General features: G+C 38.9%; 1 protein-coding gene across 1 annotated transcript; it reads left to right on the plus strand.

The window, feature by feature from the left end:
- Nucleotides 1-3,220: 3,220 nt before the first annotated feature.
- LOC124149592 lies at nucleotides 3,221-11,812 on the plus strand. The gene is made up of 2 exons (XM_046521275.2): nucleotides 3,221-3,423; nucleotides 8,851-11,812. The coding sequence occupies exon 2, from the start codon at nucleotides 8,872-8,874 to the stop codon at nucleotides 10,420-10,422; it is 1,551 nt and encodes a 516-aa protein (XP_046377231.2). The 5' UTR covers nucleotides 3,221-3,423; nucleotides 8,851-8,871; the 3' UTR covers nucleotides 10,423-11,812.
- The last annotated feature ends 15,013 nt before the right edge of the window (nucleotides 11,813-26,825 follow it).

Raw genomic sequence — 26,825 nt, forward strand, 5'->3', positions numbered from 1 at the left:
TATAGATATAATTACATACAAAATCAACTCTAACAAAAAATATTCTTGAAAACTAGGAAACCGCTGTTGGAAGCAAAACAAATACACGCTGGTCAAGTAACAAAAATGGCGCTTTACGAATCGAACAGTCTCGATTGACAAGTTAAATGAGCAATTTACAGTTTGTAACGAAACACTTTCGAGAGAATAACAAACGGAAAGAAGTGATATTAACTCCATAAATGACCATCTGTCATTATCTTGTCTTGTGAATGTGGGAATAGCGTAAAAATGACGTCAACGTTTTGTGTACGGGCTAGACTTACGATAAAGGGAGACAATTTAAGGGGAGGTAACTCTTGTATGACAAAAGTTCCTTCAAAGTGTTATGTTCACTGTAGTGAAATATCAAGTGTTATGTTCACTGTAGTGAAATATCACGTGTTATGTTCACTGTAGTGAAATATCACGTGTTATGTTCACTGTAGTGAAATATCAAGTGTTATGTTCACTGTAGTGAAATATCACGTGTTATGTTCACTGTAGTGAAATATCAAGTATTATGTTCACTGTAGTGAAATATCAAGTATTATGTTCACTGCAGTGAAATATCACGTGTTATGTTCACTGTAGTGAAATATCACGTGTTATGTTCACTGTAGTGAAATATCAAGTGTTATGTTCACTGTAGTGAAATATCAAGTGTTATGTTCACTGTAGTGAAATATCACGTGTTATGTTCACTGTAGTGTAATATCAAGTGTTATGTTCACTGTAGTGAAATATCAAGTGTTATGTTCACTGTAGTGAAATATCAAGTGTTATGTTCACTGTAGTGAAATATCAAGTGTTATGTTCACTGTAGTGAAATATCACGTGTTATGTTCACTGTAGTGAAATATCAAGTATTATGTTCACTGTAGTGAAATATCAAGTGTTATGTTCACTGCAGTGAAATATCAAGTGTTATGTTCACTGTAGTGAAATATCAAGTATTATGTTCACTGCAGTGAAATATCAAGTGTTATGTTCACTGTAGTGAAATATCAAGTGTGATGTTCACTGCAGTGAAATATCAAGTGTTATGTTCACTGTAGTGAAATATCAAGTGTTATGTTCACTGTAGTGAAATATCACGTGTAATGTTCACTTCAATGAAAATATCACTTTTCAAAACTTTGGAAAACTCAGTCTTTCACACTGAAGTATATAATAAATACCAATGACGCTGATTTCTCCCATCAATCAGTACAAATATGTTTTGTTTGTTATTTAACTTCGCGGTCCTGGTAAATCAGACACTGGGACACACAACATGAGATACATACCCACGTGGGAGTGATCCCCAACACACGCACGTATGGTATGGTTTTACGCCGCTTTTAGCAATATTCCAGCAATATCACGGCGGGGGACACCAGAAATGGGCTTCACACATTGTACCCATGTCGGGAATCGAACCCGGGTCTTCGGCGTGACGAGCGAACGCTTTAACCACTAGGCTACCCGACCGCCCCTCAAACATAAGAACAGTATAATGTTTATTTCGGTTCAAATTACAATTTAAAATGTCAAAAACACATTGTATGTATTGTTTAAAGCCGCACTATTCCAGCCATATGACGGCGGTCGGTAAATAATCGCGTCTGGACCAGACAATCCAGTGATTGACATCATGTACAACCTTTCACGCCGCCATAGAGCTGGAATATTGCTGAGTGCGGAGTTAAACAACAAACAAACAAATTACATGCAACTGTGAGAAATCAGTGTTGGTGGAGGGAATGAAACGGCAAATGAAAAAGTATGTTGAATGTCAAAATGTTAGGTTTGCATCACACTGATCAAAAAGCCAGAACATAATTGAAGTGTCAAGTTTTATGTTTATATTGATTATTAAATCTGCACATCAACAAATTTTAAACAGACAGGCCTAAGTTTCCTAACTAATTTTTTTGTTTGTTTGTTGTTTAACACCGCACTCAGCAATATTCCAGCTATATGACGGCAGTCTGTAAATATTCCAGTCTGGACCAGGCAATCCAGTGATTGACATCACGAGTATCTATCCACGCAATCGGGATACGATGGCATGCATCAACCAAGTCAGCAAGTCTGACCACCCGGTCCCGTTAGTCGCCTCTTACGACAATTTTTGCGAGAAAGTTGGAACACAAGTGGTTAAATATTTATGAATCCGAGAATGTCGTGTGTTTGTGTGAAATATAACGAACTCAAAGGGTCCACTAATTTTAGTTCGTTATAACCGTAGTTCGTTATAAGCATAATTATGTACAGCATGTATACAACAAATGTCCGGGACTAAAATTCAGTTCGTTATATCGGTCAGTTCGTTATAAGCGTGTTCGCTATAAACGTAGTTTACTGTAGTACAACTTTTCTTTTCTTTTTCCTCATCCATTTCCACATCTCTTTCAGTGTATTGTTAGACCGTTTTCGCCATTATGGTACCATTGTGACGAGGTGCCGATCTGAGTCAATTATTGATGTCAGTTCCTTGCACGTGATGCCAACACAAGCAAATAAGGCCAGACCTTTTGGTTTTCTTAAGGAAATTTAGATTGTGAAAAATATGGCTAGTGTAGGGCGAATGTTTTTGAAAAGGTATTGTGCAGCATTTTATAAAATCATCTTTAAATAAAAATGAAATAAATTTTGGCCTGACCTGGGTCCTCATAAATATTACATATCTAAAGCCTGCATAGAGGCAATGGATTCTCATTTTTAATGTCAAAGCCATCTGTACCGCATTAAGAAAACCCTTGTCATTGTGAGTTGTTTTCTTCTTTTTCGATCCCAAAACACAAGCACAAAGACACAATGTCTGATATTTCTGGATTGATTGACACATCGTTTGCATCTTTCAAGACGGTGCATAAAACTCGTTGAACTAAAAATCCGGAAAATAGAGTACAGCCGTTGTCAGCTCCAAACAGTGCTAACTCCAGGCTGTGCCAGTATGTGAATTGTGCATCGTTTCGTAGTAAGGAGCTTGATACGAAGTGACTTGACGAGCAATGTCGATATTAACTGAATAACGTGTATAAATATGATATATAATGATTTTGTATTAACTCTATCGTTCCCGTAATCAAATTTATTTGCAGTAAATAACAATAGACTTTTCTTCCCTTCGTATGAGCAAAATAGTCAAGATCGCATGCAACATTGAAGTTTAACCACACAAAATGTGACGTCATCAAATCGTGTGTACATTTCTTCCGGGTTTTCACCTGACATGCATTTTGGCAGCGGTGTCGGAAAGCGGTCAGTTTGGAATGTCACTGAACATGTTACGAATGTAATGATGAATGGGTGCACGGAGAGACAGTTATGTACATAGGCGAAATATCTGCACTCACTGTAAATAATTTGCGAGGGACGAAGTATAGAATCTAACACTCATCCAGGTCGACACCTCAGGTAAGTAAGTCTTCAGGTACCGCGCTCAGACGATCAAGATGTGTCATGCAGATATATTAAGAATGCAGTTTGATCTGTTTCTACTGTTTAATTAAATGTCATTTACTTTTCGAATATTAATGATTTTTTATTGTTCATTCATGTAATTTAATAGTTCAAGGTGATTAAGAAAGGGCAATTAATATATATGGTTAAATCGTAAGGTGATTAAGAATGGGTGACTTAATCATTTAATTGTTTGCAAATAATGTTTCGTTAAACATAAATCGTAATTTTAAGTAATTTGTTGATAAAGTTTTTTTCGTTATTATTGTAACCATGGTAATAGGCTTTGGTGGTTTCGTTTCTGAGTTTTAAAATGAACTATAACATCATGTCTTAAAGGGGCACTGATCTAAATTAATTCCCCGGGACTGGTTGTTGCCTTTGTTATTGTTTTTTCACATGAGTACCCGGATGAAACAGTAGAAATGTAGACTAAAGTACTCACGGAAATGAAAAAAACCTGTTTTTTTTTTACCTCAGATCTTAAATAAATGCAGTTAATATACAAAATATGTAAATATTCAAACAACTAAATTAGTTCTAATTGGGCCGTGGCACAAATACAGCGTATCAAATGTTTTTATGCCTTTTTACACGTAAAAGTGTGTAAAAATGTGAATAAAACAGACTATTGTGAAACAGGGCATAACCAGGTGTAAGTAGATCAAGGTGACCTATGACGACAGGTGAGAGGTGAGAACAGGTGCATAATGCCTATAGTCTGTTTCTGCCATGTCAATTTGGACTTAGTTTTATTTTTGAATGTTGAAAGTGCCGACAAATTACCTCCTGTAAAGTACATTTTGTATTGTTCACTGAGATCAAACTAGCAAATCCAGACTAGTACTTTTCGAGTTGTTTTGTTATTTCATATTTACAGCTACGTTACACTTTGTGTCGATTTTTAAATTGAGAAAAACAGTTTTTTTTCATTTCCGTGAGTACTTTCGTTCGCGACCTTTGCTGCGCAATTCGTAAGCGCATTTGTCACTTTTATTGATAGTATAACGGCGTATGGTCACATTGATCAATAAAATGAAATACAGTTTTGGAAACAATAAGGAAATGTAGGTATCTTTGTGGGTAGCATCGGTAATGGTGACGAAGTTTTGATAAGTCACTTGCTTGGTAATTGTGCGATTTTCGTTTACACTATTTTTACTTGCAACAAAAAGGAAATATTTCTCCTGAGTAGTGCTTATTTTATCGTGTTATATTTTTACAGTAAAAAATGTGCAACTTTTTCACTTAGGAAATTTATTAAACGCCTAAATATTCAGTTATTTTACAAATTGGCTGAAAAATATGTCCATCCGTATAATTATAAAACAAATTCCAAAGATTTTTATGTTTAATAACATCACCAAGAGGCTGTAAATGTTACGATGAAAAGTACATTTCTATATTGTTTGGCTTCTAATCCAATCTACATAATAATCTATTGTGATGTTTTTAGGCCCTATTGATCGTCTTAATCAATTTTAGTCAATCTGTTAAAGAAATGGATAGATTTTTCAGTCAAAATGACTGAAATATTTACACATTTTTATAAATTGCCTGAAAGAATCACATTTTACAAATTGACTGTAATATATACACACTTACAAAATAAAAGACTTGTGAAAACAACGTCTATCGCGCATCAAAGAATTTCCTAACCAAGACGTAGAGGAACAAGAATGAATCTGTTCAATGCTACAGCAAATGAAGGACATCAAAAGGCAAATATCATAATTATAACCTACCAAATTTATGTGTGTAATTTTAGGCAGCTTCCTTGTTCGAGGAATGTATCCGTGAATATCCACACAAAGGAACAATATCCCACACGTCTGCAGCTGTACAAAGAAACTTATTCGATGTCACGTGTCTCTGTAACAATCAAATATTTCAAAATATATATATATCGTTTTGGGATATGATAACCCGTATTTATTTCTCAACTGATCACTTAGATTGTTTCAGGTGTTTCACATAGGTGTCAAGTCTCAAAGGTCGGCTGAGAAAGCCCACGTGACAACTATTTTCATAACATCCAAGGTTCCTAAAAAAATCCATTGAGTTAGATAACAATGAGCAATCAATCAACGTATTATCGGTTAACCCTTTGAACAAAGTATGTTGTTTTTACATCGGCACTTCACGCCATGATATGAGTGTATTCCCCTCGTTTTAGTAAACTTTGACATGTAAACACTCTCTTTTGACACATCAACCGTGCAAGATAACAGTGATTAATCAATCAACGTATTTTCTGTTAATCCTTTGATGACAAGTAACGATCCGTTGATTCACAAAAAAGTAAATCAACTGATCATTCATCTCTTGCTGGGCTGCCACGTGCATATTACATAACACACATTTCACCTCACTTTAAACCTATATTTAGATTGAATAATTACCCCAGGCACAATAAATGCCAAATGAGAACCTTTGTCAGGTATTCTGAGTGGTGCTACAACTAATTATACCTGTAATAAATTCATTAACTGAGCATCAAGTGAATGACGACAAATACACAGGTGTAGGGTTATACCAGAAAACGTGGATGACAACAAGGGAGTAGTAATCGTATTATCGACGCAATCCGAAATCCGAAAATGCTTTCACTGCATGGATACTTTTTTTATGATTAAACTATAACCATCTGGGGTATTTCCAAATGACGACATCCGATGAGCTCCGCCGTTCCTTTTGTCTGTTTGTTTAGGCTGAAGAAATTAATTAACATGCGCCCTTTTTTTAAATCTTTATAGATCACGGTTAACCAATCTGTGATCCAAAATGCGTAAAACAAATATTGCCTCCAAGTTTATTTAGCTGTCCTTGCAGACGGTAGCTCAGTCTCTGGTCACGCTCAGTTGCGTTGCGTATCATCCGGGTACTCACAGGGAACAAAGGCAACAATCAGTCCCGGGGAATTGCTTTAGATCAGTGCACCTTTAATTATTCATCTGTTTGGAGCCTGTTCAACATGATTAAAGCCAGATAAAATCAATAATTGATTTATCTTCACTTTACTTCAAGATCCACTGCTGATAATAGTCAAGCTCCTTCCCAGCGCGTGACACCTTCGTTACACTCTCGGTAACATCGCTGCCACAAGTGTGGGCGCGACCATTACAAGAATCTTGAAATTTGCCCTCTAACCCCAAATGTAGTAACGTTTATACTTTTGTTTGTCTTTGGGAATGCCATCATATTTCAATTTGAAAAGGTTTACGACGGACCATGTTTTCCAGATGAATTTACTTTGTTGTTTGTATAATCAGATTGGTTCGAGATTGCAGACTAACGGAAAACCAACCAACTTCTCCCTTACATTCTTACTATATCAATAACACGATAGTTTTAATGAAACAGAAATTCAAATTGACAAACGAAGAAAGTAATTTAGCAGCTATAAGTGTATTCGGCGTCATGACAGTCGTCACTTGTTTGTAAACAAAACAGTCATTCGGGTGCGAGTTCAACTCCAAGCATGGTTGTGGCCACCTATTCACAGTGGGGAGTTTTGACTGGTGGCAGCGATAGTACGTTCCCGGAGCTCTCTATACTATCGCTGTGAGGAGCTTGGATAATAGTATGGGAAGGGAAGTAACTCTTTGCATTATCAGTACACGAGATGTTTATGGATAGCAACTTCTTTTTATTCTTCATCACGACGTTTCAGAGGTACTTCTCCTTCATCAGGTGAATGCTGAGTAAGTGCATAGAGTTTGTGTGTGTGTGTGTGTGTGTGTGTGTGTGTGTGTGTGTGTGTGTGTGTGTGTGTGTGTGTGTGTGATATATGTAATGATATGTTCACAACACAAAGTAGGATTAATGTACAAAGATAAGAATATAATGTCGAAGCCAATGAGATTAACAAGAGAGGATTCAATTAACATGATTAAGTACACTAAAGGTGTAGTGATGACAAGTATGCCAAGATAAAAAAATTTGCGAGGAAGTTGGAACACAAGTGGTTATATCTTTATGAATCCGAGAATGTCGTGTGTTTGTGTGAATTATAACAAAGTCAAAGAGACCACTAATTTTAGTTTGTTATAACCGAAGTTGCTATCGATAAAAGGTGTCATGTATTCATGTTCTTCCAATTTCTTTATGCCTATCAAAGCCTTCTTTGAATTGTCATTAATAGAAACACATGAAGCATTTCTGTCATTTTTGTCACGTTTATTCATCACTTTGCAAAAATTCTTCTGCAATTTTGTTTTATTTTTCTTCAAACCAGCTTATCTTTTTAAAATAATACCTGAATATCTCAGAATATATATTACTTTTAGGCAGCATTTCACCTACCTATAATGTCTATGTGTTCTTTTTAAACAAACAAACAAACAAACAAACAAACAAACAAACAAACACAAAATAGCTGTTGAACCCTGATATCCATGCAAATGACAAAAAGGCTTTCCTGAATTATTTATGTGACAAAATAAATGCAGACCCAGCTGCAACCATAACTACCATCAGTTCTCATATTAAAAAAAAAAAATCGGTCATGATGAACCTTCTTTAATGGTATCTAACATTTTGTTCATGTTTGTTATAGTTATTTCAGGAGGACTCTGACTAACTAGGGGTGAAACAATACCAGTGCATCGGGAGTTTTCATGCCTTATACGATACATGCTACGTTTTTTTTCGTTTCAATACAAAATGATACACTTGCTTAAAGAAATTACTTACTACTCGTAAAATGATACGCAGCATCTTTGTCAGTAAAATGTCTCGAAATGTGTTGTGATTAGGGTTTCAAGTTCACTACTGAAAATAGCCGCCACATGTGTCTACAGATAGCTTTATGTTTTGAACGTTCTCTCAAATATTCCAAGGCAAGAAGTTTCCATGTGATTTGGCGGAAATGTGTGTATCGCGATACGTATCGTATCGTGACCTATATATTGTGATACGTATTGTATCGTGACCTTGCTGTATCGTTTCACTCTTACTACCTACACTATCACTAGGGCTGGGACGGGTACCCGGGTCGGGTGGGTACTGAGAAGGACCCGGTTTCCCACAGGAATACCCGGACCCGTGGTTAGTCATGTGATATATTGTTTAATGACAAAAATGATCTAGGACTACACTACAAATCACTAATGTTTGCATTTCTTTCTGACTATGCAACCATTCCTTCTGACTTTTATATGTTTGAATGAAACTAAAACTTCCGTCAACTTCAGTGTATGCATGACCAGATTGTTTTACACATGTATCGAAATACATTTTGTCCAGGGCAACGGTCAAACTATTCCCAATCTCTTGAGACCAGCAGGTACCAGGGTAGGGTCAGGTAATAGAGGGGTGGGTACCTGGGTAGTAAATTTGAACTCGCCCAAGCCCTAACTATCACCATATGCTGTGTTTCAGGCATCGAATACCCAGACCACCATGAGAAGACGCTCATCCTTGCTGCTAACCCTCAACTTAATTGTTGCTCTCCTGGCAGCCGTATCACTCCTCGTCTACCAAATCCTGGGATGCATCAACACATGGCCACGACACCCGTACCTGCTTCAGACGCAATCCAGCCAGTCCAAACAAGTGTACACCTGGCTAAAGGGGGATGCTAACAAGATGTTGATCCCAGGGACTCCACCCTTCATTGTTCATTACCTGTGGTGCAGAAAGGGATACTTCGAGTTCAAGCATTACTTGAGTATATTAAGTATAGTCCACGTGATTCGCCCCGACGGGATCATGTTTCATTACACTCATCTGCCAGAATCAGACAGCAAAGGTTATGTGACGTGGTTTGAAGACATTCAACGTGATATTCCGTTTTTGTCGTTTAAAAAAATATCCAACACCCGCTACTGTGGTCATGCCTTTTTTGAAAAAGGTGATTTTGTTTTATCAGATTTTGTTAATCCGGCAGGTATATTCATGTCAGACGAAGTAGCAGTTGTTGGCTTTACAAGAGCAGATTATCTCAAGATGGTGCAATCATCAAGTTTTGTACATGTCCGAGCATTCCTGTTGCCTGCTTCAGAGCCCCATGTCATATCATCAGGAAGAGAATCTCAGGTCCTTAACTGTCCCTCACTTCAAGATTACAACAGACGTGGGATTAACAGCAGTGTTTGTGTTCAACTCACAGAAAGACTCTCTCCTTCCGATATCTGGCACCAGAAAAAGCCGTTTTATGAATTTGCACGAAATCTTGCCTACGGATCACCAGCTCCAATAAGTCCATCAGTGAACGAAACCTCGCTTGTACCATTACATTGTCATATAATACATGTGACCTCATCACCAGATTTAGACGTGACTGCATACGCGAGTATTCTCAGCGCCCTCTATGTTGCGAAAATGCAGCATGTGTATGTTCATGGGCCTGTCAAACCGTCCGGACGTCGATGGGAACACTTATCGAAACGTAACGTGAGTTTCATACCCGTGACGCACATGTCCAATATGCAGCCGGAAATAGGAGACATGATGTACGGTGCCTATGTGTTGTTGCGCCACGGTGGGGTAGTTGTGCGTTCGGACACCATTTGGAGAAAAGAGTTCCCCAATGATCTTCGAAAGTACACTTCCGTAGCAACACTTCGACGCTCAATATACAGAATCATTAACTATTCAGTTGATCTAAATGTACTGATTTCAAAACCTAAATCTAAATTTTTGAAATTATTGATCACACGTTTAAAGCAAGCACCGTCAAGACATTCAGGAGCTAAGAATGAAGAAGTTGCGTATCGTACTTACGTTGATGTTCCTTCTGTGCTTAAGGTGGACACAAACTTGTTGCAGCATGTTGAATGTTCTGAAGTACTGTGTCAGCCGAGGCCGGAGGATATGGGTGCGGGACGGTCACTTCTTGTCCAGGTGGAATGGAAAGAGGGCCGTCCGGAGACAGAGGGGGATCTTGCCAGCTACAGAGGCTCTGGTGTTGAGGCGATCAAAGCAGCTCTTCGTCTTACTGCATCAGTTTAGTTCACAAAAAATGGCAGTCCAGCGATGATGGAAGATTTTCAAAGCTGATGCTGTGGTGCAGAGACAATCAAAGCAGCTGTACGACTAACTGCAGCAGTTCTAGATATCTCCAGCTCGCTGCATCAGTTTAGGATAACTCCTTGACTCACTGCACTATTATTCCAGAGACTGTGATAGAACTTGGAACTTGGTTAGAGAAGCTTCCCTATCAAGTCAGTGCTGTACAGTTCAGGCTGGACAGAGTGATTCTCAAACTCAATGTGAGTGTGGGTTCTGGCGGGAATGTGGTTTTATATATGTACATTCAGACTGCTATCTTTAAGTCAGCCATAATTGTTTATTTTTTATGCCTCTGTGTATAAAGAAGTGCTGCATTATAGTGAGAGTGTCAGCACCTAATTTTGAAGCAGCCTTTCCCAGGTGTGAAAATATGTCTTTGTCCAGTTCTTTGGGTTCCTGGGGACAATGTCTTTTCATGATACAGGTGTGAATAAAACGTGTCACATGTCCCTCTAAGGTCACTATCTCAATAGCTAGGTGCCAATTTTGATCTTGTTGATGACTGTAGTTGTTATTAATATTTATCAAGCCTTTTTTAGAACTTGTTTCACAAATTTATTTTTTCAATAGCACAGTGTCGTTGCTTGAAATAAAATATTAAGTTAAATAGGTAAAAAGAATGTTTTAAATTATGTTCAAAAGGAGGTTTGGAAGGGTGAAATTATAGTAGAAAAAATTATGTTACAAATATGAATATTATAGTAGAAAAAATTATGTTACAAATATGACTATTATAGTAGAAAAAATTAGGTTACAAATATGACTATTATAGTAGAAAAAATTAGGTTACAAATATGACTTCCCTTCTCATTGATCTTTTGCAGTCTGGGTAATAAAAAGATACTGTAATCCGTTATTGTAAATCTTGAAATTAACGTGAACGTGAATTAAATGCATTTATGTCTCCAAAATGACTATCAACAATAAAACAGCCTCACTGCACACTTTCAATAGCGGAAATACCAACTTGAATATATAAACACAAACACTGTTTATTAAGATGCAGTTGTAACAATGATATTAATATGTCATTTAAAGAATAGGAATTACACAATAGGCATCCAGTGAGTTATCACTGCTTGGGGTCAAGAGTGTCAAACTAGGCATCATTGACAAAGTAGAGATAATTTATGGATAACAACTTCTTTATTAACTGTGAAGATGACATTTCGGTATAGATCCATATATCGATGTCCAGCAAGGCTGAATAATGTTGTTGTTGTTGTTGCATTAAGTGTTTAGGAGGTCGCCTTCTGCCTAGGCAATTTCGGCTGACCTGTCCCTCTTTGGGACTCCTGTGTGTGAGTAGGGTACACCTATCTATTGTGAGTTTAGTGTTCACATAATTTCTGTTTTTGTATTGATATAATTTCTATTTTCTTATATTGGTATGATTTCATTTCTATCCTTGGCTGCTCTGTTTATATACGTTCGAGTAGCTGTCCATCTCTCAGAAATAGAGTTAGTTTGGCCTTCGCTATTGCATCTCTTGGCTTTAGGAGATCTATGACAGATAGCGGATCTAACTGCAATTCTTGTTTTAACCTAACCCAGGCTGGGGCATGGTCTTTCTAGTTGTGATCAATGGTTTCAGCCTGATTGCAAGATGAACAACCTTGTCATAGTGCTTTTTGTGACCGAGTCTGAGGCGTGAGATAGCAATTTCAATTTTCCTTTCATTTGAGTATGAGTTTGGCTTTTGTTGGACCTTGGGTTGAATTTTGTATAGCCATCTGCCGATCTTACTTGCGCCCCACTGGGCTTGCCATCTTTCTGTTATGGGGAATTTGATTTTGATTTTGATCTCTAGTTTACTAAAGGGAATAGGCTGTATATCCGCTTTGTCTAGAGCTAGCTTCGCCAGTGAGTCTGCTTTTTCATTTCCATGAATATCTATGTGAGAGGGGATCCAACACAGCTCCACCTGTTGCCCTTGGTCTGGTAGTTTTGTTTATTCGTATAGAATATTGTTGACTGTGTTTGGCCTGGAGTTTGAGTTTCTGCCACTGATGGCCTGAAGTGCACTTAGCGAGTCTGATAGGATGACTGCCTTTGCTTCCGGAAGTTCCGGAATGAGTTTGAGTGCATGATGAATTGCCTCCAATTCAGCCGTGAATACTGACTGACCATCAGGCAAGCGAACTGAATGTGCTTGGGGTTTGGAGCTGTGGATATGGGTCCCGTAACCAGCACTGTTGTTGATAGGATTCTTGGATCCATCAGTGTATATATTGGCCCAGCTGTCCCAGGTAGTTTGAATTTTAGTGATAGCTACTGATCGTAGTAGGGTTGAGTTTTCTAATGAATAATGGACATGTACAGAATATACATAGTAGGTGGAGGATTAACAGTAACAACTGCATACATCAGAGAGATTAACGTCAGTAGGTAAATGATACGTAATTTATGACACAGCCCCACCAATTTATCACCAATTTGTGCGTGACTACCTAGTCTCAGAACGCGCTCAATATCTCTAAGCTTTATTTACCATACTATATCTGCCCCTGTGTTATGTGTAATTTATGTCACAGCCCCACCAATTTATCACCAATTTGTGTGTGACTACCCTAGTCTCAGAACACACAATATCTCTAAGCTTTATTTACCATACTATATCTGCCCCTGTGTTATGCGTAATTTATGTCACAGCCCCACCAATTTATCACCAATTTGTGCGTGACTCCCTAGTCTCAGAACACGCTCAATATCTCTAAGCTTTATTTACCATACTATATCTGCCCCTGTGTTATGTGTAATTCATGACACAGTCATCGGAGATCTTTTACTTATTTAGACTAGTTTATACATCTGTGTTTCAACTTTGATATATTTATGGGACCCAGGTGCAACCTGGTTTTGTCTGGTGCAACCTGGTTTTGTCCGGTGCAACCTGGTTAATCTGGTGCAACCAGCTTTCCATGTCAATGTGCACCTGGTGTGAGTTACATGAGTTAGTCAAGTTCCTCCACTCAAACCCTTGTATATGTAATCTGTCCTTGTATATGTAATCTGTCCTTGTATATGTAATCTGTCCTTGTATCATGTGTATGTAACCAGAGTGCAAATATGTGAAAATCTGAGAGCTGAACTTGTATGGTTTGGTAGTCTGGATACCGAAGCCTTGCTTTTACAGCACGGATTAATTTAGAGCACTTTTTACATTTTGTATGACAAAGGAGCAATCATACTTTTCTTACATAGAATTGGAGAGTGTGGTCGATACGGTATTTATATTGATTCTTACACAAGATGTTTAAGATACTGGTTTAAGCTTCTTAATATGTCTCAAGAGAGATTTCCAAAACGGGTTTATGATATGTTAGTTAGGTTTGATGCCGTTGGTAGGAATACATGGGTTTCGGCTATTAAGAATATGTTATATTCTCATGGCTTCGGACATGTGTGGGAATTTCAAGGTGCTGGTGATCCTGAATATTTTATAAGTGAGTTTAGACTGAGGTTTAAGGACTGTCATGCACAAACATGGTATTCTGAATTGTCTGGATGCTCAAAATTAGAACTGTATTCATTATTTAAGACATCATTATCACTTGAACCGTATCTATTAAATGTATTATCAAAAGAAAAGCGATGTATGCTTACCCTTTTACGTATTGGAGAACTGGGAATTATGCATAACATAGGAAGGAGGGATGGCATTGATAAGACACTCCGGTTTTGTCCATTGTGCAAGTTAAGGGCAGTTGAAAATAAAATTCATTTCATTCTTGTTTGCCCCATTTATGAAGATATTCGCTCAAAATATTTCCCATATTTAGACTTCATTACTGGTAATAATCGTAAAGACCCACTGGTTAGAGTGTAAAACTCTTCTGATGTAAACCGCCTTGAGAACTTAACCATTTATGTTAAAAATGCTATCTGTCTTCGTTCTTCCTACCTGTAAATATTATTTCATGCAGCACTTGATGTGAAACTAATTTGTATATATCTGTACGTGGGCCTGAGGCCTTATTACCGAATAGACTGATTGATTGATTGATACATAGAATTAATATATAGAATTTTATGGCAGGCTGATTACAAGGTTCATCCTTAGTATTCTTTTTAGTGCAACTGCTGATATCTGTGATTGGGAAACCTCCTGGTGACTTTTGATTGACAATAACTAGGGGGGAGGGCGGGGATGTCACAGGATGTTTGATCACACTCGGGCATATACTTGAGTTGGCTAGTCACAGGGATTGACCTCCCGTGATATTGCTGGAATATTGCTAAAAGTGGCGTAAAACCATACTCACTCACTCACTCACTCACTCACTCACTCCTCACTCACTCACTCACTCACTCACTCACAGGGATTGAATTAACCAGTGTCTAGCATGTCAGTCTGTCAAAACCAATAACTTATCTGCATTTTACTGTCCGAATATTAAAATCCCAAACGAACAATCCCTTAACAATAAAATGCAACCGACATCGCTTTTCTTTAAAGCTGGAAAACCCGCAGCGATAACAGCGTTCCTGGCAAGCTATCAGTGTCTGCCAGTCAGAATTAAGTTTCAACATCTGCGTAATTTGGTGCTTGTATTGGCTACAGCCATACTAACAGAGGCATTCTTATGAAGAATTATATTTTTATCAGTCTGAATGGCTACGTCCCATGGAATTCCCGCATCTAGCCGATCAAGAAAATATACATCTCAAACTTTTGGCCACTTAATTCATTGATGTTTGCAACTTAATTGAATTCGTTATTATTCCAGATTATGCTTTGTGGTTGAAAGATAACAACAGATAAGATATTGGGTACAGTATTGAGAGTGGCAAGTCTCATGTGAAGAGTGATGTTCTTATATAGCAGTTGCCTTCCTAGTTTATATGTTTCTAAAAGAAAAATAACAAATATTGGACATTGTTATTTAAGTATATTAACACCCGTGTAGATAGTAGATGAATACCTAAAATATGATTTAAAGCAGGATAAGTGGAACAAGATAATATTTTTTAGATTATAAATTATGAAATCTGATATCAATTAATATTTTGTAGACATAACCTCCTACAAAGGACATATGACTCTCTGTAGCACAGCTAGGGAGTCATAAAGACCCCCAGTTTTAAGAAGCTAGGGCAACCCTGTTTGTTGTATGTTATTTTGTGTACTTCAATAAACTTTTCCATGTGTTATTGTCCAATGTAAAAATGTAGTCTATGTCATTTGCTGAAAACATTCCATTTTATATGGTTATGTACCTGTCAATGCTCAAGAAAACTTTCTATGCACCACAGTCCATATATGCAATATAGCTGTTACATGATGTGAAGATAGTTATTCTTCCACATGGCCAGAACCTTACCTTGTGTGTTCAGTAGAGTCCCACTCCTCCAGAAACTAACAGAACCTTACCTTGTGTGTTCAGTAGAGTCCCACTCCACCAGAAACTAGCAGAACCTGACCTTGTGTGTTCAGTAGAGCCCCACTCCACCAGAAACTAACAGAACCTGACCTTGTGTGTTCAGTAGAGCCCCACTCCTCCAGAAACTAACAGAACCTGACCTTGTGTGTTCAGTAGAGTCCCACTCCTCCAGAAACTAACAGAATCTTACCTTGTGTGTTCAGTAGAGGAGTACCTTTAACAACTCCAGTATTTGTTTTATGTTATTGTGTGTACTACCTTCTGTTTATACATGCACAACAATGTATTCCATGTTATTTGCTGAAAACATTCCATTTTATATATTTATGGATGTTTCTATGCACAACAGAACTATCCATGTATCACAGTCCATATATGCAACGTAGATGTGAAGATAAAGTTATTCTTCCACATGGCCAGTGTTATTGTTATTCCCCCGTTTTAAAATACCCCGGGGGGGGGATATACCGATCAGCATGTCCGTCCGTTCACGTTCCACGTTTTCCATTCCAGAGCAGAACTTCCGAACCGTTGAATAAACGTCTGAGACCTGCATTAACTGGACTAAGTGTAATCCCAACTCATTCACTTGGGCTTCACCACTGTGGTTAATATCATGTTGATCACATTGAAGACCCGTGAAGATCCGGGGTAGAATAGATCTTCTGCAACCCATGCTTGCCGTAAAAGGCGACTATGCTTGTCGTAAGAGGCGACTGAGGGATCGGATGGTCAGGCTCGCTGACTTGATTGATGCATGTCATCGTATCCCAACTGCGTGGATCGACGCTCATGTTTTCAATCAGTGGATTGTCTGGTCCAGACTCGATTATTTACAGACCGCCGTCAAATAGCTGGAATATTGCTGAGTGCGGTGTTAAATATGCCCCACACATGCCATGTGCCAAAATGATATGACAGTATTTCTGAAAAGGCAAGCAAATTGGAATGACATCATTGATTCACATGCGTCATGAAGATTCCGGGGTACAATAGGTCTTCAGCAACCCATGCTTGCCGTTAAAAGCGACTATGCTTGTCGTAAAAAGGCGACTAACGGGACCGGGTGGTCAGGCTCGCTGACTTGGTAGATGCGTGTCATCAAACCCAGTTGCGTGGATCGATGCTCTTGATATCAAACACTGGATTGTCTGGTTAAGACTCGATTATTTACAGACCGCCGTCGTAAGCTGGATTATTGCTGAGTGCGGCGTTAAAAAAACAAACAAACGAAACATCACACTGAGCTTTCCTCCCACATTAGGCCCTTGTGTCATACACTCAAATAGTGTTCAAACCCGATTTAAACCAACTCAAACATTCACTCCTTTTACCATTTCAGTATAAATTAATTTTAATTTTTAATTTTTTAGTTGTGTCCTCAGCCTGTTGCCAGGATCAGCTGATTGGCTTCACATATGCATCTTATGCATACTGGATCCCAATAATGTTAAGCCAAATGTAGCACACAAGTAAAAAATTGTAAATATATTTCGTGACTGGTAATTCATTACATGGGGAGGGGTTTGTCTTTACTTAAGACTGTATCACATTTTGATGACCTTACCATTCATTTTATGTAACATATTTTCAGCACCTCCCCCTCCCCCATACACGTTACATTCTTATGAACCCCTCCTCTCTATATTAACTGGCCAGGCCCTAAATAAGTCGGGTTACTCGGAAATAACATAAAATATCCAAAATTGTAAGAAATATTAGTTTTTAGTATTAGTTGTATTGTAATAGTGAACGAACTGGGAACTCATTGCAACCGGTAGTGAAGTATGACAGTATATTTTATGAACGTCGACGATCTTGAAGGACGATAAGTCTAAGATAGGGGGCGGTCGGGTAGCCTAGTGGTTAAAGCGTTCGTTCCTCACGCCGAAGACCCGGGTTCGATTCCCGACATGGGTACAATGCGTGAAGCCCATTTCTGGTGTCCCCCCGCCGTGATATTGCTGGAATATTGCTAAAAGCGGCGTAAAACCATACTCACTCACTCACTCACTAAGACTGGAAATTTCAACGTTTACTTTTTGGGATCAGTACCTAGTGCGTAATACCGCCACGATTTGTCAAACATTCTCTCACTCTACGAGGCAATCTGCGTATGAGTCAACCAATGGAGATTTGAGGGAGTCTGTTCCACTCCTCATGCAGCGCCTGGCCGCGTTCAGCCCATAACACTGACGCACTACTCGCCTTATCATGTCCCGTATTAAGTGGGGTAAAGGTCTGGGCTCGTTGCTGACCACGGCATTTTATGGATGTTGTGCTGTTGGAGGTGAGTGATGACGAGTCGTACATGGTAAGCACGGGCGTTGTCGCCCTGAAAGACAAAACGTCAACCAACACTCATTGCAAACGGGACAACAAAGGGTGTCATGTTGTCCAGATAGTACTGTCCAGTGACCCTTCCTTGCACAACACGGGGTGGGGTTCGGTCATCACACCATAACCGCTCCACCGCCAAATGTGTCTGGGGGTCTCACGTGTGACATGGCTTGACGTTCATTTCGACGTCGCCTATCAAGGAAGTTCAATGTGAATCGGGACTCGTCTGAGTGAGTGAGTGAGTGAGTGAGTTTGGTTTCACGCCGCTTTTAGCAATAATTCAGCCATATCACGGCGGGGGACACCAGAAATGGGCTTCACACATTGTACCCATGTCGGGAATCGAACCCGGGTCTTCGGCATGACGAGCGAACGCTTTAACCACTAGGCTACCCGACTGCCCGGGACTCGTCTGAAAACACGACACGTCACCGGCGACGATTTCCCCAGTTTCGACGTTGTGTATACCCTTGACGTCTGTTGGCAGAATGACGATTTGTAAGGTGGCACAACACATGGCCGGCGAGGATTGGGATGAGCATGTCGTTGACCTGGGACGCCCTGAACGGGGTCGATTGTCAACATGTTGGGTTTGTTGGTACCTGTTCCACAGACTGTGAAACATTGAATGTATTGACCACTACACGCTGACTTCTGTCAGTTTCCGGCATGAGAGTAGCCCGTAGGCGCTCCGCGCGTTGCAGACACCGCATCGCTAGTTGAAACCATCTTGTCTTTGACTCTTTCAAAAGATGGACACAATTTGACGTATTGAATGTTGTGTTATGTCTTGCCACGAACCCTGTACATTTAGCCAAGATAGACACAACGGGGTTGAGCCCACAATGTCTGACTGCCGTACGTAAGACAACGTAAAGGTGTTGTGCCGCCAGCACATATGTCTTGTACCTTACTGGTTTCTTATTCAGCCGAATTTTCTCCATGAGTTGAACTTTCGTTTCATATGGTCTGAAGTCGACCAATGTCATATATTCCTGTATGGTCGCCTTCAGACTACTCATGGTTTGGGCGACAGTATCTGATTCCCGGACGTTATCCATGACAATCACACTGACGTTGTTTAGAATAGGCAATAGCTAAAGTTCCAACCAGTCTATGAACACATCACCTTCTATAATTTCCTTATGAAAATCACCAGTTTTCCTTTTCGCCTCGAAAACATCCATCAATAAGCCCCAGATCATGGGTTGCAGCGTGCAAAACAATGACACGATTACCTTTACCTGATGGTACCATGGGTATTTTTTGTCCATCCGCCAATAGCCACATGTAGTCAGTGGAATGATTCACCAAGGTAAATTATCTGGACGCCCTGACTGTGATAGTTATGAATGGTTCGGAGATAATGTGACCTCATAGACAGGGTGGAATATTTTCCCCTGAAAAGTGCTCGGTCATCGCCACGCGCAGTGTATCGAGATCCCATCTCTTGGAGAGCAATAGTGTATTCCGGGAAATATTAATTGTATCTTTAATTCCTCCCAAATTCTACTACAAGTCAGGTTACCTTCTGCTCATAAAGCTTGTACACTATACGCCTAATCACCCTGTATCAAAGCTGTCTAAATCCTTTTACGCCCCAGTTTTGTTTTTGAGACCACCCCTATACCTGTTTTGTTTTCTTATCATACCGTAGACTTGATGGTATGAATTGAAAACACCATAGCTTGGGCAGTTAGGTAATTCACCCTATCTAAATTAATAAATGGTTTCCCTCTATCTATCTAAAGTGTAAAGAACTTGTATGCATTTCCAAGTACAGATTCCATATCGTGTACCTTGGTTATAGCTATGCAAGTGTAATGTAACATGCATCATGGGGGCAATGTTAACAAAAAAAACCCGCAGCGTCATTTTGTCATTTTAGACGATGCACATCTAGAATTTTCTCAAAATGATTTTTGTGTGTGGATTAGATGTTTTATGAAAACTACATTATTATCATTGTGACAGAAGTCACGTGCGCATATTTCTATAGTCCGTTTCAGACTGCCATCATTGGACTTAGAATAAATGTAAACTTCATGTTTTCGTTCGGATTTGTCTCCTGTAAACTTGTCGATAGGACTCCTTGTGACTGAAATACTTCAAACCACAGGTAAGGCGATCGGCAGTTATTCGAGATTTCAATAACAACAGTCTGTGAAAAATGATATCCCTTTTTAACAGGCAAAAAGCAGTTTTCTAGCATTTCCGACAGTACTTTTAATGAGGAAACTCAGTCTAGTTGGAATTCTCATTATTATTATTTTTCACATCGTTTTATTCCTGAATACATTATTTGAGAACTGGAAATCTTTACGTGCCACATTCTACTTGGCGTCGTCCTTCCTTACTATTAAATGAGAATAAACTAATAGTATCACTCATATGTTCATTATACATGACAATTACCATCCGTATCCGTCTTAATCCACATTAAAATATTTTTAAGGACACAGTTTACCAAAACAAATGGAAAAACATGTTTAAAAAGTATTAAGGAATGTATTTAACGAGTTTATATTAAGCTATTTGGGAGAGCTTCGCATTACAAAAGTATTAATTGTTAACATAAAACGGTTTATTTTTGAGATATGGGAAATTAATTATAAGAAAGAAATGCTTAAATTGACGAGACAGCGGTCTAAAATATCCAACTGATGCGGATTATCTACTGGCTGGAACAAGTTCGCCTCACCATGCAACCTTTTTATTTCGGAAATATTGAAAAGCTTAAAGGAGTCTTCCCACTCTCCATATTTACTACCCAAATCAAAATCATGTAGCAAAATGACTTGTAAAACATTATTTTAAACAATCTTATTAGTCTAGAAATACATAGTTGTTGTGTACGAGGGTAATGAAGAAAATAGTTCCTATTATTATTTTTTAATTCTGTTGTCAACCCAGTCGATACTAAGTAACAATCGAGTGATTGATATTACGATCAACGATCCACGGCAATCAACGAGCACACGCCACAAACCAAGTCACCGAGCCTTATACCGCCCGATCTATTAAGTACCCCAGAAGCTTCTTACATTTTCGGGGGTGGTCGGGTAGCCTAGTGGTTAAAGCGTTGGCTCGTCACGCCGAAGACCCGGGTTCGATTCCCGACATGGGCACAATGTGTGAAGCCCAATTCTGGTGTCCCCCGCCGTGATATTGCTGGAATATTGCTAAAAGCAGCGTAAAACCATACTGACTCACTCACTCTTACATTTTCGACTTATTCTCCTAAATAGCTGGATGGAATCAGTTTCCACTTTGTATGAATGTATGATGCTATATTAGGGTTCAAGTCTGCTCAAGGCCTCAAAATTGGAATTTCGATACGGCTGACAGGTAGCCATCCTAAATGAAAAAATCTTCTTCTCCAGAGCTTTAAGAACCAGATGTGAGGTGGTCACTATTTTTTCATGTCTATGGTAACTGTCATTCTCAAGGTTCCTCATTGTGATGGCATTATGTTATCTGGTTTGAGGTTTTAGGCGTGTAGTTTACCAAACTGAAGGTGATGGCATTATGTTATCTGGTTTAAGGTTCTACTAGGCATGTAGTTTACCAAACTGAAGGTGATGGCATTATGTTATCTGGTTTGAGGTTCTTCTAGGCATGCAGTTTACCAAACTGAAGGTGATGGCATTATGTTATCTGGTTTAAGGTTCTTATGGGCATGTAGTTTACCAAACTGAAGGTGATGGCATTATGTTATCTGGTTTGAGGTTCTACTAGGCGTGTAGTTTACCAAACTGAAGGTGATGGCATTATGTTATCTGGTTTAAGGTTCTTCTAGGCATGTAGTTTACCAAACTGAAGGTGATGGCATTATGTTATCTGGTTTAAGGTTCTACTAGGCATGTAGTGTACCAAACTGAAGGTGATGACATTATGTTATCTGGTTTGAGGTTTACTAGGCGTGTAATTTACCAAACTAAAGGTGATGGCATTATGTTATCTGGTTTAAGGTTCTACTAGGCATGTAGTTTACCAAACTGAAGGTGATGGCATTATGTTATCTGGTTTAAGGTTCTACTAGGCATGTAGTGTACCAAACTGAAGGTGATGACATTATGTTATCTGGTTTGAGGTTTACTAGGCGTGTAATTTACCAAACTAAAGGTGATGGCATTATGTTATCTGGTTTGAGGTTCTACTAGGCATGTAGTTTACCAAACTGAAGGTGATGCCATTATGTTATCTGGTTTGAGGTTTACTAGGCGTGTAATTTACCAAACTAAAGGTGATGGCATTATGTTATCTGGTTTGAGGTTCTACTAGGCATGTAGTGTACCAAACTGAAGGTGATGACATTATGTTATCTGGTTTGAGGTTTACTAGGCGTGTAATTTACCAAACTAAAGGTGATGGCATTATGTTATCTGGTTTGAGGTTCTACTAGGCATGTAGTTTACCAAACTGAAGGTGATGACATTATGTTATCTGGTTTGATGTTTACTAGGCGTGTAATTTACCAAACTAAAGGTGATGGCATTATGTTATCTGGTTTGAGGTTCTACTAGGCATGTAGTGTACCAAACTGAAGGTGATGACATTATGTTATCTGGTTTGAGGTTTACTAGGCGTGTAATTTACCAAACTGAAGGTGATGGCATTATGTTATCTGGTTTGAGGTTCTACTAGGCATGTAGTTTACCAAACTGAAGGTGATGACATTATGTTATCTGGTTTGAGGTTTACTAGGCGTGTAATTTACCAAACTAAAGGTGATGGCATTATGTTATCTGGTTTGAGGTTCTACTAGGCATGTAGTGTACCAAACTGAAGGTGATGGCATTATGTTATCTGGTTTGAGGTTCTACTAGGCATGTAGTTTACCAAACTGAAGGTGATGACATTATGTTATCTGGTTTGAGGTTTACTAGGCGTGTAATTTACCAAACTAAAGGTGATGGCATTATGTTATCTGGTTTGAGGTTCTACTAGGCATGTAGTTTACCAAACTAAAGGTGATGGCATTATGTTATCTGGTTTAAGGTTCTTCTGGGCATGTAGTTTACCAAACTAAAGGTGGTGGCATTATGTTATCTGGTTTGAGGTTCTACTAGGCATGTAGTGTACCAAACTGAAGGTGATGACATTATGTTATCTGGTTTGAGGTTTACTAGGCGTGTAATTTACCAAACTAAAGGTGATGGCATTATGTTATCTGGTTTGAGGTTCTACTAGGCATGTAGTTTACCAAACTGAAGGTGATGACATTATGTTATCTGGTTTGAGGTTTACTAGGCGTGTAATTTACCAAACTAAAGGTGATGGCATTATGTTATCTGGTTTGAGGTTCTACTAGGCATGTAGTTTACCAAACTGAAGGTGATGACATTATGTTATCTGGTTTGAGGTTTACTAGGCGTGTAATTTACCAAACTAAAGGTGATGGCATTATGTTATCTGGTTTGAGGTTCTACTAGGCATGTAGTTTACCAAACTGAAGGTGATGACATTATGTTATCTGGTTTGAGGATTACTAGGCGTGTAGTTTACCAAACTAAAGGTGATGGCATTATGTTATCTGGTTTGAGGTTCTACTAGGCATGTAGTTTACCAAACTAAAGGTGATGGCATTATGTTATCTGGTTTGAGGATTACTAGGCGTGTAGTTTACCAAACTAAAGGTGATGGCATTATGTTATCTGGTTTGAGGTTCTACTAGGCATGTAGTTTACCAAACTAAAGGTGATGGCATTATGTTATCTGGTTTGAGGTTTACTAGGCGTGTAGTTTACCAAACTAAAGGTGATGGCATTATGTTATCTGGTTTGAGGTTCTACTAGGCATGTAGTTTACCAAACTAAAGGTGATGGCATTATGTTATCTGGTTTGAGGTTCTACTAGGCGTGTAAATTACCAAACTAAAGGTGATGGCATTATGTTATCTGGTTTGAGGTTCTACTAGGCGTGTAGTTTACCAAACTAAAGGTGATGACATTATGTTATCTGGTTTGAGGTTCTACTAGGCATGTAGTTTACCAAACTAAAGGTGATGGCATTATGTTATCTGGTTTGAGGTTCTACTAGGCATGTAGTTTACCAAACTGAAGGTGGTGGCATTATGTTATCTGGTTTGAGGTTCTACTAGGCATGTAGTTTACCAAACTGAAGGTGGTGGCATTATGTTATCTGGTTTGAGGTTCTACTAGGCATGTAGTTTACCAAACTGAAGGTGGTGGCATTATGTTATCTGGTTTGAGGTTCTACTAGGCATGTCGTTTACCAACCTGAAGGTGATGGCATTATGTTATCTGGTTTGAGGTTCTACTAGGCATGTAGTTTACCAACCTGAAGGTGATGGCATTATGTTATCTGGTTTGAGGTTCTACTAGGCATGTAGTTTACCAACCTGAAGGTGGTGGCATCACACTGGAAACTCGTAGTGGTATGTAATGATTATATATATTTCAGAAATGGTGGTGAAGGATCTGCTTCTGTTTCTGTTTATTTGTATTTCCAGGACAAGAGCACGACTTACTGAACAGCTGTGTTTAAACAAAAAGATGATTCTTACTGATGGGAAATTAACTATGAACGAACATATTCTCAACGAGAAAAGTTTTAATGGCAGCAAGCACATTATCTCCTGACTAGTATCAATTTCGCCTCCTCATTTCTTAACGAAGTAATGCAGAAACAATAGTAACAAAAGTTCAGAAAAATCGTGAAAATATTATCAATGTACAGCAATCGTTTCTAAGAGTTGGCCAGTATGTGATTAAAATTTTACAGCAATTCATTAGTCCAGACATTTGATATCTGGACTATTTCATTGGTGAGGATATCGTCAATATCAACGGGATGTGATTGTTTTTTCCTCGGCGTTTCTTGGAGGTACTTGTCTGATTTGGGTAGGGTTTGTGGACGCTCAGTATCGATATATCGCCATATCACATGTTATTTAAGGTCTTCCAGCCTTTTGGCATAACTCGATGACTATCTTTAAGCTGTCATGCTCTGGTATAACAAAAATGTTGTTTAAAAGAGGTTAACCCAACAAGTTCATTCACTCATTGAGTTATGTTCTCGGCGTGAGCAATGTGTGCTAAAGATCTCGCTCAATTACTCATCATTAGGTGTGAAAAATCCTGGTAAATGCTTAATGGTGATTACACCAATCTAATTAAAATCAGATCTTTGTTCTCGCTGCCGCTAAACAAAGATCTGAGGACATCCCATTACGGGTCATGTCAGAACGACCTTTCGCGAACTTTGACCGACCACTGAAACGACCAACAATAAGTCGACATCAGCCAATTAGAAAGCAGCTTTACGGCACTCGTTTCAACCTGTCGACTTCCATTTCAGACTACGCTTGAAAAAGATGTTGACACAGTTCTCGATTAACATTTTGAAAATGGAACAAACGAACATTCCGGAATGTCTAATATATGGTTGCGATTGTATGGCAGTGCTTCCCACGTACTGTGCAACGCCTCCTCCATTCAAATGTTTATCTCACGGATATAGACGATAATTTTGACGGAATCAGTCGTACGGGCCGTAACTGTCGTTCGGAATACCCAGTGTTAACGTTTTCGAGGTTACATGATTAGAAAACACTTTCCGACTGTCACTTTCATGATCTGATAAGCGACGCTTTCATTGGTCGGATGAAAGGACGTTCTGACGTGACCCGTAATGGGATGTCCTCAGATCTTTGCAATTGTTTAGCGAAAGCGAGAACTAAGACCTAATTTTAATGAGATTGTGATTTGTTGACAATTAATCATCATCAGCTATGACCACGTGGCAATGTACTCTGGCAACTTTAAACACCACAATCTCCCCTCAGATCCGAGCAAATTCCGACCACTGGAAGATTTGGTTGGTTGGTTTGTTGTTTAACGCAGCACTCAGCAATATTCCAGCTATATGACGGCGGTCTGTAAATAATCGAGTCTGGACCAGACAATCCAGTGATTGACATCATGAGCATCGATCCACGCAATTAGGATCGATGACATGCATCAACCAAGTCAGCGAGCCTGACCATCCGATCCCGTCAGTCGCCTTTTACGGCAATTATTGGTTCCTGAAGATCTATTCTACCCCGGATCTTCACGGGTCACCACTGGAAGATGTACAGACTAACAAAAGTCCCTGAGGCAATAATTGTTAGATTAAATCATAATTTCTAGACTATATAAATTCTAAGAACAAGTGTCCCTCTGAGAGACTGACGTCCATAGACCATCCGCTGATCTACACATGCCAATTATAAGGATAGAATTACTAGACACCCACGGAGCAAGGCTATAGTATACAGTTTAATTGGATTTTTTAATTGAACTCAAAACATATGTGTATAAAACATATGACGACTAAGTAAGATACTCGTTAGTGACACAGAGGTCCGCGTACAAAACAGATCGTCCAAAGCTATTATATCGTGTATGGTATCTTAAAGGGCAAGTTCACACGAAAATAAACCTATTTTCCTTGTACTTTTTCATGATAAAAAAGTATTTACCCAGTAGTTTCGGAGGCAAAACAATAAAAATATCACATGTATCTAATTTATTTTATTCATAAAATCGGTTCATATTTTTCACATTTACAGAGAGTTCTATTTCCATAATAAACACACCATGGCTTATGCCC

The sequence above is a fragment of the Haliotis rufescens genome, unplaced genomic scaffold (genome assembly GCF_023055435.1).
Source record: "Haliotis rufescens isolate VD_foot unplaced genomic scaffold, xgHalRufe1.0.p SCAF_58, whole genome shotgun sequence".
NCBI classification, from domain to species: Eukaryota; Metazoa; Mollusca; class Gastropoda; order Lepetellida; family Haliotidae; genus Haliotis; species Haliotis rufescens.

Excerpts from the sequence above, each read along its gene's own strand:
- LOC124149592 (XM_046521275.2), top strand. The coding sequence starts at position 8,872 with ATGAGAAGACGCTCATCCTTGCTGCTAACCCTCAACTTAATTGTTGCT.